This window comes from Cydia fagiglandana, chromosome Z, assembly GCF_963556715.1.
Source record: "Cydia fagiglandana chromosome Z, ilCydFagi1.1, whole genome shotgun sequence".
NCBI classification, from domain to species: domain Eukaryota; kingdom Metazoa; phylum Arthropoda; class Insecta; order Lepidoptera; family Tortricidae; genus Cydia; species Cydia fagiglandana.
The window spans coordinates 37638606-37654593 of NC_085959.1; the positions used below are offsets into that span (position 1 = coordinate 37638606).

General features: G+C 41.2%; 1 protein-coding gene across 1 annotated transcript; it reads right to left on the reverse strand.

Moving 5' to 3' along the window:
- Positions 1–9235: 9235 nt before the first annotated feature.
- LOC134678129 (uncharacterized) lies at positions 9236–14513 on the reverse strand. Its single transcript, XM_063536579.1, has 3 exons — positions 13125–14513; positions 11961–12917; positions 9236–9485 (listed from the first exon to the last, which is right to left on the reverse strand). The coding sequence occupies exons 1-3, from the start codon at positions 14387–14389 to the stop codon at positions 9236–9238; spliced, it is 2472 nt and encodes an 823-aa protein (XP_063392649.1). The 5' UTR covers positions 14390–14513.
- Positions 14514–15988: the final 1475 nt, after the last annotated feature.

A 15988-nucleotide genomic window follows, 5' to 3' on the forward strand; every position in this document is an offset into this window, starting at 1 on the left:
AGGTAGCTAAATGGCGTAATTCAACGGCGCCGTCGAGACCTATCAAAATCGAAAGATAAAATAATTTCGAAAAGAAAAGCTCGTATGGCAAAAACCATTTTAGCGGTGGGTTTGGCGTGTACGGTTTTTCAAAAATGTTAAAAAAAACAGTTACTTGGGCATTCTCGAGCGCGTCAGATATTCATACTACGTATGCCCCGAGTGCCTCTGATAACAACGGTATACTAATCTGCCGGTTTGCGTGGTGGGGGTAGGCATATAAAGTAGTCAGATTTTCGGAAGGGGTGTTAAGTAGGCCCCAAGGAAGCTTCCTTTAAAAAAACTGACGATTTCGGCGTGACGATAAGTTACGATGAATTTTTGAAAATGCAAAAAAAAAAAGTTTTTTTGAAATACTCGAGCGCGTCAGATTTTCATAGGGGAGGTTTATCTCGGTATCCTGAAAGCATATTTTTTTAATCTGACAAAAATGTTGGTGGGTTCTCTTAATCTGACCGATTTTATGATGCTTCAAGTCAAAAAGTTTTAACTTTGGACAAAAATGTAAAGAGACCTTTTTTGTGTAAAATAAAATTACCTTTTTTGTTTATTTAAACTTTTTTTTTGTAAAATGTATCGTTCGCGACTTATATGCCGCAACGCGTTCTTAGGAAGACGAAATGGCTCCTCCACACTTCCGGTCATGCGGAAACCGGCAGATTTTGTATTTTTAGTAAGTTTTAGATTATATTCTTCAAAATAAAAAATAAAAAAATCGCCGTCGAGAATACCGGATTAACGTTCTTTTTTTTACAAGTTCGCGACCCTATAACTCGGCGGCGTCAAGGACTTATCGTCAGATTAGTTAAATTTAGTCTTTAAACACTAAAATCAACCCCCAATATCTTAATCTGACGCGCTCGAGTATTTCAGACTATCCATTTTTTTTTTACTAATCTGATCGTCTATCCTAGGCGCGCGTCACTACATATAGAGCTAAATACTTTACAAGGTTGTTCTATTAGGTCTAAGGTATCTCTCATATCTTAAACTGCCACGCTCGAGTATTGCAAAAAATTCCCCTATTCGCCTCCCTAACTATTAGATGTGAATTGGATTTCTAAGTCATATCCTGTGGAAATCGTTTTAAAGTATCTCCAGAATCGCGCAAATGTCAAATTTGGCAGGATAGATCTTAAACATATCGTTATCGTATCTTGGTGATGTCTAAAAGATATCTAATAGATGTCTATTTCAAAATCCGAATCGGGCCCTGAGAACTCTCATTTCTTCACAAGCTGAAACCAACTACCAAGAGTACCAAGACGCTTCCATTCCACTTCACGCACGCTCGGTTAGTTAAAATATCACCATTGGACTTTGGCCAGGCGTGACTCACTCCGCGATTTCGTCGTTTTGCTACTTGTAGCTAAAAGTACATCCGTTCCGCCCCAATTTTGGGGAAAGCCATAAGCCGCGCGCGGCGTTGTCGCCACCTAGCGGCCATATCTGTGCTGATCGTATAGTGTGTAGCTTTCAAATAGAGAGCGGAATTACTTAACAATAGACAACAGGATTAGCCGTCGAGCTCTAATTGAAAGCTACACACTATAACAGACGCGTTTTGTTAGAGAGTGAGTCTTCTGTACCTAGTACTATAATTTATTCTGTGCTTTGGCGCCTTCCAGTATTCACTACTAATTCTATGTAACGCATATTTTTAGTCTTCATGCCTGGAGGCCATTTTTCACAATTAAGACCCGTGTCTTTACCCCGTGGTAATTAGAGAATGCCGTAAAAACATATTAAAACTGACTATGGGTACTTTCAAGGCTTAAGAGACTTTGGGGGGGAAATAATGGTTTTAGATGCAAATAAGGTGTGAAATTGAAAAATACCATGTCTTAGTGTTGTTAAATGGAGCAGTAAGAAAATAAAAAAAATATAGTAGTAGTTCGTAGCTAACGATAATAATAAAATTTATAACCGACCGTCTGTTAAACTCTGCATGGCGACACGTTTTAGCTATTAGTTAGTGTACACTGTACAATGTAGGTACGTCGACGTCAAAGATATGTTTACACTTTTGCACCTTATTCCTTTGTAATAGGGCGAAAAATGTTAACATAACTTTGACGTTGACTGTAAGTGGTTGGATATGTACGAGTATACGTAGATTACATAGCATCTATTATAACTAAACACGAATCATTTTCTTATCGAGAAATTAATTTCATTAAAGCGTCTGCGACGTCTGAGGTTAATAATTCTTAAAGTTTAGGTTCTAAGTCAAGTTTAGTATCATTTTCAACTAAATCAAAGATGTAGACATAGATTTCATCGAAATCGGTTCAGCGTTTATTGATTTCCCATACAATCCTACACCTTACCTTTCATTTTTAAGGTATATTTTTTTTCGGAATAAAAACTATCCTATGTTCTTCCTCGGGACTCAAACTATGTCTATACCAAATTTTATCTAAATCGGTTCAGCGGTTATTGAATCCCCATACAAATTTCCTCCTCCCTTTTCACACCCTTAAGGGATCATTTTTGAGATTAAATGTTTGCTATGTTATTCCCTGGGACTCAAACTATCTCTGTACCAAATTTTAACTAAATTGGTTCAGCAGTTTAAGCGTGAAGAGGAATTAAAAAAAAAAAGAATTTTTTTCACATTTTGTGTATTTTTACTTCGGAATAGTGTCATTATGTTATCATAAATGAATTCGGCACCCCCGATTTATACGAAAACGATACCAAACTTGGCCTAGAAGCTTAAATCATACAGATATTAAGATCAAGTTGAGAGCCGCCCCCCTAAAAAATTACATCAAAAATCTCGGTGGCTCCACTTCTTGAATCCATCCTTGGGTCCTAAGGACCAATCCTGCCAAAGGAAATCTCTTGTTCATGCAACGCCGTATATTAGCTCCAGCACCATCCGCTAAACGGATTAAATGTGATAATTGAAACCCAATTATTTTATTAGTAGGTATATTTTATTTTAACGTCTTTATTACAATATCTACCGTAAACATTTAATTATTAAATAAATATGAATTACCTACCATTATAAAATTATTTATAATTATTAAGTCCTTTCTATTTATGTTTACACATTTACAACATTCCGTTGTTAATTGAACACAATATAAAATAAGTACCTACTGTATTATCATAAACAATTATTTTATTATCTATAAAGTGACATGTATTTGAATTGTATCAATTATGATACAATTCGACACGCCGCGCCGCCATGTTTGATTGACAGTCAGTGCCTATATAAACTGGGATTTATCTGTGACTTGTCAATATGCTGCTTATTCGTCCCCTTACAGGTGAGTATAATTTTTTTATCATGGTTCTATAATATTACGGTGAGGTATAGACCAACGGTCCTCCATATAAATGTAGTCTTCTCCTCTCTGGATATTGACATACGATATTGACTATTTGGATACAGACAGCTTATTATATGTAGTCAATACCAAATATATATTATAGCTGCAAAAGGGTCAAATAGTTACATATTTAGTTATTTCGCCACTTTGGCTGCTACAATATATTTGACGCTGACTACTCTTATGTGAATTTGATTTTTTTTAGAGATAGAATGACTCGATACGTGTTCGTTTTCGCCGCGGTGCTGATGGCTGCTGTCGTCAGTGTACAAGTACGTACCTAGCCTTATCGTTGAACAAAAGAATAACTGCTTTACCGCTATTTTTCGCTATAGCTTCTTGACAAGATGTTGTGAAGATGAGTATTGCTACTGCATCCTGTGTTACAATTGTAACATTAAAGTAACATTAATTAACCGCGGCAACGGCTTTGGTATCGCTGCTGTATCTTTTTTTTTGATAAAATGAATGATGTTCAAGCCATTACTCATTTTATTGACATTACCGTGGCATCAACGCCGCCGCAATAATGCTGCAGTTGACGTCCGAAATATTCGAATATCGAAATGGTCGTTGCCGCATTATTATTGCGATTAGAACGTTCAATCTGTGACTGGGCCATTCGTCATTCTCTGAGAATATATTTGCGGTTGCGTCTAATTGCCACGACTCGTCATACATTTTAGACCGCAGACATATTTTTAAGAACTACCCGATTAATGTTAGATTTAAGACTATGCATTACATCGCGTCGTGTCGTGCACGATAAATGCGCCCACGATAAATGTAATACCATCAAAATTGAGTATAGTATTTTTATCTTTGCAGTGCATGGATGTAGATCCGTAAGTTATTCACATAATCTAGTTAGCGTGACTATGTAACCTTCGTATCCTTCGAATTACAAGAAAAAGGGAAAGAAATGCTGTACTGCATTCTTACCTTGTCGTTGTCCAAAGTTCACGTGCACGGAGGATTTTTACTTTTACTAGTTTCTACCTGTCATCGTCATCATGTCGGCCCTTTATCGCCCACAGCTGAGCATAGGCCTCTCTTCTAGTACGCCCGGTCCTGAGCTAATCTCATGCAGGAGTGACACGCAAATTTCCGGGTGTCGTCCATCCAACGAGCCAACGTCTACGTGTGCTTTGTGGGATCTGTGAATGTGGGATGATGATGATGATAAAAGTTATCCTATGTCCTTCCTCAGTCCTCAAACTATCTCCATACCAAATTTTATCTAAATCGATTTAGCTTACTACTACTTCCGTGGGGGCCGGGAGCTCGGAGCTTGTTTGCGGATTTGGCCAAACGGCTGGTTGATTTGGCACTATGCCCCAGGGGCCCTCTTTAGAGATAGGTATAGGTTTTTAGTTTGAATTACCTTTAATTACATTTTATTCTATCAATGAGACACTTTATTTTTAAATGAGTAAAAGCTTTTGGTTGGCTTTCACTGTATAGGAGTCGTATATACACAACCGATTTAGCATAGGTAGCGGTTTAGCTTAGATAGTCAGAGTTAGTCGGGAATGTCGGGATTACCATTTGTGGCTTCAAAAAAAATATGTCAAACAATTGTCTCTAGTTCTTCGTTGGTGTTATAATAACGTGAAACGAGTCTTTATTTGTTCTGTTTACAGACCCAATCACCCGTATCATCACCGTCGCACGTATGACGTAATGTTAAGATCGGCCCAAAACGCGCGATCTGCCAACAACAACTATAGACGCCAGTGGTTAGTAGTCCCTTATTATACAGGGTGTTTGGTACATCGTTTGTCAAATTAAAACGGCAGATAAGTTGAGTCATTTGCTATATTCTCAGGCCTAATAAAAATACTTTATTAAATAAAATTACCAGTAAATAAATTATCTTTGCGTGTTAATTAAAAAAAGGAATTTACTATTTTATTTGATTGTAAACACGCTAAGATAATTTATTTATAGGTAATTTTATTCCTACCATTTAATAAAGTACTTTAATTTACTTATTGAATTTATATTTTGGATTTGTAAGTATTTACCTACTTACTCTTATTCTAATTGTGTCGACAATCCTTATTGGAGCTATAATCTGATTTCATTATTATTCTTATTATTTTTATTTTATTTTACTTTGACGATCATGATAGAAATTCTTATATTTTTGACATCAATACAAACTTATTATGTAATTGTCTTTCATGAAATAAATCACCTAATCTAATCTAATCTATTTATACATAAATACAAGACGTGCTAGTAAAAAGTGGCAAATGTTTTAATTTTTTTTGGAATCTTATTACGATTTTCAGTTTTTTAGTCAACTCTATGGCTTCTGCTCGATGCAACGGTGGCACAGAGGGTCTACCGCGAAGCACATTCGACGTGTTGCCTCTCTGTCACACTTAAGTACGAAATTACAAGTGTGACAGAGGCAGCACGTCGAACGTGCTTCGCGGTAGGCCCTCAGATTCGCACCGACACTATTTTCCATAGCGCTGACTAGTCGCCGACGCTCAAAATACACTAGTATGTGGTGGCCCTTACTGCTGCGGCCCTAATAGTCGCTAAAAATACTTAGGTTTATTACTATCCTCGGACATATCCTCTAGCCGCCCATACGTCAAACCTTGCCAAGCAAAATTAAATTTTATTTTGTCAACACAAAGTTCAAATTAGAATGGAACAGGAGACCTTTTTATAGGTCTTTGGGCGGCTAGAGGATATAACATTATTTTGGTTCACAGGCCCTGGACAAACTCAAGAAGTACCAACTGGCATGCCGCCGAATTTGACTCTGATCCTAGCAGCTTCGTGTAAGTACAGCGGGCTTAGCCAAGGTTACAATCGCTATCGCTTCGACAACGAAACGCTTTGTGTCTCTCTATCACTCTTCCATATTAGTGCGACAGTGACAGTTGCGTTTCGATCGCTATGTAGCGTAATCGATTGGCAATGGCATCTTGGCTACGCGGCGTGGTACCTAAGGTTACCTACAGTCTACAGCCAACTTACGCAGCACGCCGTACAAATATACTTATATTTGCACCGTTCGATGCTTGTAATTTGTAAACATTGTCGATATTCAAAAATATTTAACAAACCTACACGTTATGATACCGACTTGTGGTATTTTGTACCAATGTTGCTAGTTCTAAACTTCAACTAGCATCGTTACCACAAGTTTGACACTGACATATTCGCTACTCACAATGCATCTCCCTCGTACTGACATTAGTACAAGCGTACTGACACTGCGTTTGAGTTGGCACAGTCGCTAGTATTTGAGGTCGCGTAAAACTCGTGTTGGTGATATAGGTTTCATTTTCATTGTTTTTCCCCAAGTTTTCATAATTTTTCAAATCTTTTATTGGTTTACAGGGAGGGGAAGTAGAAATCGATCCCATATCCTCTAAGTACCGAGTAAGTTTCAATTCCAATTCCAAGGTAGGATAGAAAAATTGAGGGTTACACCCCATTAAATGGCTTAAGCTTATCAATAACAGCTATATGCCCTAATATGCTCGTTATTCTTGAGTTCCAAAAGCTATTAAATTGTAGTATTTACTTATAAAATGTATTATTAAGCTTTCATTCATGTTTCATGTTTTTTTTAAATCAATGTAAATAATTTCTTTGTGTGTCGTTGGCGTAATACGTGTCGCCATTCAATTTTAGATTAAGTCAGGTCCCCACAGAAAACCAGCGCCACGGTCTGCCGCGGCATCATGCTGAGTGGGGATCCTATTTTAGCGTCCTAATCTGTTTTATGTCTGCATACTTTTCTTTTTTTACATGTACTATGTTGTGACGTTAAAATAAATGTATTTCTTCTTTCTTCTTCTTCTTCTAAAAAAGTAAATAACAATGTAGGAGAATCTGCGGAATCGTCTGGTAACTTAGGAAAGTTATGAACTTAAAGATTTGAAATGGCTCAAGCCGATTATCTTTTCAAATACTTATTCTATTTTGACAGATATAAATGGAACGCCTGGGGAGGAGTGGCGACTATATCTAAGAGCCAGTTCTCACATGAAATTAAAACTGTTTTCTGCAAAATAAACACTTTGTTTTTTTTTCAATTGAAATAGTGTTAGACCAAGAAACTTCTTTGAAATTATGGCATATGAAATTACACTTGCACTGCTTAGGTATATGCTATCTAACTCACTGCAGACTTTTCTTGTTCTAACTCTTGGTAGTTTTTACATGATTTTATTGAAGTCATAATATGGTGGTTCTCTTACCTACTCGTAACAATATCAGTTTTATTATAATCACCTATACAAACAAACAATAAAGCCCTGCCAAAATGCTTTATCAGATGTTATCTTAATCCTTTAGAGGGAGAGCGTGAGGCTTAGATTATACAGGCTGCTTTTAACGAGGGGCTTAAAAAACCATAGACCAATAATAAAACTAAGAAGTCGATATTCGGTATGATAACTATTGATAATTTCGCATTAAAATCAACGGTATCACACCAAATGCCAATCCCGTTCCTGACGTGGTTCGACAAGAAATTAAAAAATAGTTGCTTTGTGGTATTATAAATGACCAGTATAGTAATAGTAACCATTTGGCTTGTCTAAAACTTCAAACATATTAGTTGCTATAGCTATATTTGATTTTGAAGTCTGTTTTTAATTTTCTAAGTCTAATTTTGTGTATCCATTGTTTGTCTAAGTTTTGTTATTGGGGGACGCAGCATTTTACAGGACACGTTCCTGATGTATGGCCAAATTGGCCAACTAGTAATATCACGAAACAGTTTTGTGCTTTGGGTACGTTTACAGTTTCAATGTCTGGATCTAAATCCATCAAGATTTGAGGAGTTCCCTCATTTCCTCATGGATCCCATCATCGAAGCATTTGACAAAAATAAAAATACGGCCAACATTGAACAATAAGTATATGTACTTATTTTTGAACAAAACGTAACTAATTTGCGCGTTTGTTTCTAAAGTTTTAGACCAAAATATTTAGTTTGACAGACTATAATACTTTTAGTTAAGCCCCAAAATCACAGGCACCCTGTATCTAGCCCGTACACGTCACTTGATTATCTTCGGCTTTTAGGTGAATCAGCGTTTTCGCCGTTAATGTAATTAATGGATACTCGTAAATTGATTAATTACAGAATTTGTTGCATAAACATGCGCTACCTTACTAATTAGTTAAAAACTAGGAGATACAACTTAGGTATTGCTATTTCATTTCATTTGGTATTTCAAATGATTAGTTTAGACCAAGATAAGTCTGCGACGATTTTGATAGCACACGCAGTGCAACTGTTATATAAGGTGCTAACAAATTATTGATATTTTAAGAGATTATACGTTACATTAAAACAATTAACTTTAAACTGTAATTAAGGAACCTTTGTAAATCATTTGTTTGTTTTCATTTACCGAACAAAAAAAAATATTTTTTTTTAATAATCACCCCTATTATGTACTTACCTGTCAAGATGTTCAACACTGTCTGTCATGTCACGTAACGTCAAGCTTAAAGAGGTTCTAGAATGTCTAAAGAAGTCTATGAGAGGGTTACCTCAGGAGTGATAAAATAATACTGCCGTGTAGGTTATAGTCAATCTATTCAATCACAACAACAGAATCCGTACACTAGCAAGTTATTTTTGTTCACACAGTTTGGGGGTTCAAACCCAATAATCACTAAACTTAATCTACCGTTATTCATTAATTATTCCCAAAATAAACAAAACTCTTCGAGAGCGCGGTGAGGCGTCGTGTGTCGAGAGACAAGACAGATCCGCGCTCGCCATGATGCTACGCGGGAGCGGGACGGCAACTCTGCGTCTTAGGTTAGAACGAGACGGATGGCCATAGCTTCCGCTCTACTTAATTACTATATCGCGCCGGGAGTTGTCCACGAGTGGCGCGCTTTACTCGGTTTGCTATATGCTCCCCCTCTAGTCCTGGAGAACGCCCCCGCTCCTGGACTAGTACCCTATCATTCCTATCAGCCTTAGCTGGACGTCCACGATTCCTCTTAGGAATAACAGGTCGAGGGGTATCGTCATCGTTACCTTGGTAACGGGTAAGGTCCTGAGTGTGGTATCTACCGAGAGAAATATCCGGTTGGTCGGTGCTAGCGATTGTGTACGTCGTAGGACTAACCTTCTCTGTTATGACGTACGGTCCATCGCGACGTGGGAGAAACTTAGCAGTTACATCCTTCGATGTATTACTCAGCAGATGCGACTTAAGGAGGACTAAGTCACCTACCTCAAATTCATCTGAAGGTCGGCGCGACGTATCGGCATACTGCTTTGCTTTATCCTGTTGGACCTCCACACGTTCCCGAATACCTGATAAGGAGCTTAAAAATGATCGGAGATACGGAGTTATCTGTGGGACAAAGTTATCTTTATCCAAGATGGCACGTAGGTCAAGGATGACCTCTGTAGGTGACCGCATTTCCCTCCCGAAAGTTAAATAAGCGGGTGATTTACCTGTGGTGCGGCATCTTGCACTGTTCAAAGCGAACCGAATCACCGGTAACTTCCGTGGCCAAGAAGTGTGGTCTTCTTCCACGAGCTGTGCTAACATCGCTTTCATGTCTCGATTTTTGCGTTCCGCAGGGTTGGCTTCTGGGTGGTATAACGGGGCGAGATTTTGTTTTATCCCTAGAGCTGCCATGCACTGACGCATAACTGCGGATACGAACTGGACACCATTGTCGGAAATGACTCTACGTGGTAGACCATAACGCATAAAGTACTCCTCGACGAGAATCACCGCACAAGCTTCAGCGGTGGCGTCCTTGAGTGCGTATAGCTCTGTCCACCGGGTAGCAGTGTCCTCGACGAGGAAAATCCACCTCTCCCCCTGGTCTCCTGGTGGCAAAGGACCGAATAAATCCATGGCCAGCACTTCATTGCGCTGGTTCATGAGCGGTGTCTGCAAAAGACCTGGAGGCTTGGTATTTGTGGCTTTGTAGCGTTGACAGTGTATGCAGGCTTTGACATAATCAGTGATTATTCTCCGCATACCTGTAAAGTAGTACAGCTGGGCAACCTTCTGATACGTACGATCGACGCCAGGGTGTCCGGCTACCGGCGAGTCGTGGCATTCCTTTATAATCTCCGCTCTGAGACTACTGGGTATCACGAGCTGTGGGGTCTCACTATCTGAATCGGGGTTGTACCTGTATAGTACCCCTTGATCCATTAAGTAGCCGCGCTCCGTCCATCGTCGAGATGCCACCTCGTCGGAACCCTCGATTTCTTTGATAATCTTCTCCACCTCGGGGTCAGCGAGCTGTTCCCGCCTCAACTCTGCTGGATTCTTCTTTGGTAGGTCGACCACGACCGAGCAGATTCCGCAGTCCTCACGGGAGTCCCCGGAGCAGACTGGCCTACTCAGCGTGTCGGCTACCACGTTCGCCTTCCCCGGAGTGTATTCGAAACGGATATCAAAGGCTTGGAGTCTAAGGGCCCAACGTACCAACCTCCCTGCTGGTGACTTCAGTGACAGCAGCCAACGGAGGGGCTGGTGGTCACTGCCAATGACGACCGGCTGGCCGTCCAGGTAGGGTCGAAAACGCTCTACCGCCCACACCACTGCGAGAGCTTCCCTTTCCGTAGTGGAGTAGTTCCGCTCCGCTGCGTTAAGAAGGCGACTGGCGTACTCTATAGGTCGCTCTTCGTTCCCGTCACCTTGAAGTAAGACCGCTCCAAGGGCGTAATTGCTCGAATCTGTCCTGAGAATAAAAGGACGACTGAAGTCAGCTTGAACCAAAATTGGAGCTGTGGTCAGAAGGCGCTTCAGCTCAAGGAATGCTTGAGTCTGCTCTGATCCCCAGATCCAGACTTGATTTTTCCTAGTTAGGCGTGTCAGTGGTTCGGAAACCTTAGAGAAGTTTGGTATAAACTTCCTAAACCACGAGCACGTTTGTAGAAAGGTTCGCAGATGCTTCAAGGTACCTGGTTCCTTCATCTCGAGTACAGCACTCACCTTATCAGGATCGGTGGAAACGCCTTGTTGCGTTATGACGTGGCCGAGGTACCTAACGCTTTCACGCGCGAAAGCGCACTTTTCCCTGTTGACATGGAGGTTGAACTCGGCCAAGCGTTTGAAAACTGCCTCGAGGTCTTGTAAGTGACGTTGATAACCTTCCGAGATCACTAGAAGGTCGTCTAAGTAAGCTAAGACAGTTACGTCTTTTAATGCTGAGCAGGAACGTAAGCGGTCGATCAGCCGTTGAAACGTCGCCGGGGCATTTTTCAGGCCAAATGGCATACGCTTAAAGCGGAAGGTACCTAAAGGACACACAAATGAGCTTTTGTCCCTGTCCGCCTCTCTTAACATTACCTGCCAGTACGATGAACGAAGGTCAAGGGTGCTCATGTAGCAATCTCGCTTCGTATTCTGCAACAAGTCATCGATGCGTGGCATCGGGTAGGTATCGGACTTGGTAATTGCATTCAAACGACGGTAGTCCACACAGAACCGGATCTCACCATTCGCCTTCGGCACCATCAGAGCTGGTGAACTCCAAGCTGACTCACATTCTTCAATGATATCGTCTTTTAACATCTTATCAATCTCCTTCTTCATCAACTCCTTCTTGGCTGGATTGAGTCGATAAGGCGGTACTGCTATAGGAGGATGCTCACCTGTTTCTATCCGATGCTCAGCGTAAGGGGTCGGAGCTCCCCCTGGTGTGAAGACGTGTGCGTGCCTAGTAAGAACGCCAGCGAGCGCTTGACGCTCAGCTGGAGTAAGATGACTTCCCTCGTCAGCCCGTAGGACGTTTGTGGCAGCACAGGTTACACTGGGCGAAGTAGGCTCGAAACACAGTTTATACTGAACGGTGCGGTTCCTGCTAAAACACCATACCAACTCGAGGAAATCAATATCTACCCCGGCAGCAGTAAGAAAATCGATGCCTAACAACGTTTCATTATTAGTCGCGTAAGGGAAAATTATGAACGGAATTTTAACGATTTCCTGTTCTAATCGCACCTCTAATACAGTAACTAGTACTTCCATTGTACGCGACACCCCATCAGCAAGCTTAATGTTGCGCGTTATCGTGCGAAGCGGATGGTTCCGACGCAAGAGAATAGCATATAGCGTGTGTCCCGCGACGCACCGCCTCGCTCCCGTGTCTACCAAACCAGTGCCTTTCACGCCTAAAATCTCTATATTAAAAATCGGTCTTGTCGTTCGACTCACTGTCTCGCAATCCCCATCAACATAAGTCATGTACAGATTTAACAACTCATCGTCAGAAATTTTACTACAGTCCGCGTCAAAAAACATGTCAACTTCCGTAACGCCCCTGCCATTTGAAGGGTTAATGCACTTTGACGCGAACGACGAGTAATCATTATTATTATTGTTACAGGCACGATTATTATTAAATACGCACAAAAGTGGGTTAGGACCGTTTGATATATTAGGCTCGTTTTGTTCACGACTATCCATCATCGAACCTTTTCGCGCGACTTCACTTGAAATTATTGAATTATTACTAGAACACATCGGAACTATAGTAGACTTAAGCGGTCCGCGGCTGCGAAATTGTTCGTTACATGAATGAGGGTTAGTCGTTTGCAAGGAATGATTAGCACACATATTATTTTTAAAAGCTATAGGTACCAAACAATGTACACATTTCTCGCCTATAGTTATAGTGTTACATGCAGGAATCTTGTTACCACTTGGCCCATCGAATTCATAAGAATTATGAGTAGTGCCACTTTCGACTTTATTATTATACGAAATAGGGCTCAAATTGCTGCATGTGTCACTCATAGCAAAATAGGGATTTTGCGATCTATCTTTCGACGTGATATTGCACGGGTTAAAATCGACACTATAAAAGCTAATATCACTTGTTTCACTGTTAGATGGCACATTTGCACTATTTGCAGAGTTATTCTTAGACGTGGACTCACCTGAGTTCATGAGCTTACGGCATTGGTCTTTGGAGTGTCCAAACCTTCGACAGTACGCACACACGGGTCGCAGCTTTTTCGCGGTCGCGTCCGCGGCGGCGGCGGTGGTGACACTGGTGACTGCAGCGCCGGTGCCTTGCGCGACCGCCGGTTGAGCAGGCGTCGGCGCCGGCGCGCGCGGCTGCGCGAGCGCGGACGATTGCGGCGCCCGGGGCGGCGCGGCCGCGGCGCCGCTGGCATGCGATGTACCCGTACGCGCCGTGGTTGTTGAAGCGGGAGGCGCGCGTTGGTTTGAGGTCACCGTGCGGCTTGAAGCCTGCGACGGTGTTTGTTTCCTCTCCCCCTCGTCGAAAGAATCTTCCACGCTTCGCGCACGGCGGAGTAGCTCTTTAAAAGTTGCGAAGTCCTCCCTCCGTAGCCTCTTCCTTATCCTGCTATTCATGAGTCCGTACGTCATGTCAAGTTGCGCCTTTTCGGAAATATCTCCCTCGGGGAGTCGCGCGAAAAGGGAACGTATTCGCGCCACAAACACGTCGGTGTTTTCCGTTTGCTGTGGCGATGAAAATATCTCTATATATAAGCGATGGGGCGGGCGGCGGTCACCGTAGGCACTTATAAGATTCTCTTTAGCCTGCTGCCATGAAGTAATTTGCTGTTTCACACCCTGCCACCATGTCGCCGCGTTATCTTTTAGAAGGTACGCCAGACCGCGCAGGACATTTGTATCCGAAACCTGTGCGCATTCACTATAGGCGTCTACTGCGTCAATAAAAGCTTCCACTGACTCCTGCGGCTGGCCGGAGAAAGTGGTCTTGCAGCCCGTTAACGTTCCTTGACCTTGAGCTGTACACGACGTAGTACGCGACGATACTGATTGTAACAACTCTTTCAGGGCTTCGGTCTGCGATCGCTGTAGCGTCTCTATGATGTTTTGCACATTTTGAGTCGAAAACATATTAATGTCGGCCAATGCCGTAGTCACCGCGTCGGCTGTGTCCGCCTCGCGAGCTTCTTCATCACCGCCATTTTGCGGTTCTTCGTCGGTCTCGGGCTCTGTACTGGCCGCTTTTCTCGTTTTCGGCGGCATATCGACACACTCACTAAAGAAATGTACTTTCAACTACACTTTCGAACGAACTTGTTATTATTTCACGTTGGATGCGCCATATATGAGAGGGTTACCTCAGGAGTGATAAAATAATACTGCCGTGTAGGTTATAGTCAATCTATTCAATCACAACAACAGAATCCGTACACTAGCAAGTTATTTTTGTTCACACAGTTTGGGGGTTCAAACCCAATAATCACTAAACTTAATCTACCGTTATTCATTAATTACTCCCAAAATAAACAAAACTCTTCGAGAGCGCGGTGAGGCGTCGTGTGTCGAGAGACAAGACAGATCCGCGCTCGCCATGATGCTACGCGGGAGCGGGACGGCAACTCTGCGTCTTAGGTTAGAACGAGACGGATGGCCATAGCTTCCGCTCTACTTAATTACTATATCGCGCCGGGAGTTGTCCACGAGTGGCGCGCTTTACTCGGTTTGCTATAAGTCTCAAATAATTATTTTATTAACAGGGTGTTTTAACACATAACTATAACAAAACCAATACTTACTTAAATGTACTCCGAGAGCCGAGTACTATCAGCTGTAAAAATATCCGTGACTAATTTGTTAGCACCTTATATAAATGTCATAGAAGTTTGACTTTTAACGTAACACACTGCTATTCATGGGTGGAAGTTAGACTGGTTAGAGTGATTATATGTAAAGGCATATTGAACTTGGCTTGACACGCTGCCGCGTGTCTAGATCGAGCCTCATTCATTTTTAGTGTTCCGTACAAAACTTTGTTTACGGAACACTTATGGGATCACTTCGGTCTTGCAAATCAGTTAAATACGTTTTTCTCAGAGACCGTTTAACATAGATACCTAAAATTTGGAACAGTTATAGCAATTACCACCACTCATATTGTAAATAAGTCAAAACTGCTTATTTCTTATTTAAGGGGGAAATTTAGGGGGTTGAGAGGGGTAGGCTGAAACTTTTTTCATTTGTAAGAATCGTGTGGGGTACCATTAGAAAGCTTGCAAAAAATTGAGTCGATGGACTGATTTTGACTTCATTTTAGACTGCAATAGTTTCGTCAAAAAATGCATTTAAAGTTGCAAGTTTTCATACAAAAATTTTCACCTCTGTCCTGGCGATTTTCGCGAAAACTATAGCTAACAGGCAGCTGACCAGTCAATAACCAACTTAAAGAAGCATGGAGACGGCGGGAAAATTATCAGCTTAACTTTATCTTTATTAGTTTTTCAACTGCAGCTTGACCTTTGGTTGCTTAGGGCTAGCTAACTGATGCTTACACTGGTCAATTCATATTAGGCGAAAAACATCCTTAGTTAAAACTTTGGCATTGAAATTTATGACTTATGTCTTTGACACAAAGTTTAATTCTGTTTGCTTATTTTTGTGAGATATTTAATTTTATCTCAATAGCCTACTATAAGTATGAGAGAGATCTACAAAATACGACCTTATTATATTGCAAATAAGTTTCAATTTCGAACGGGCTTTCCAACCAATGGACTAGGCATCTCAGAAATCGGAAAAATTCAAATTAAGAATTCCGTTCTTGACTGTCGTTCTGTTTTTTTTTTTACACAATAGGACACATAG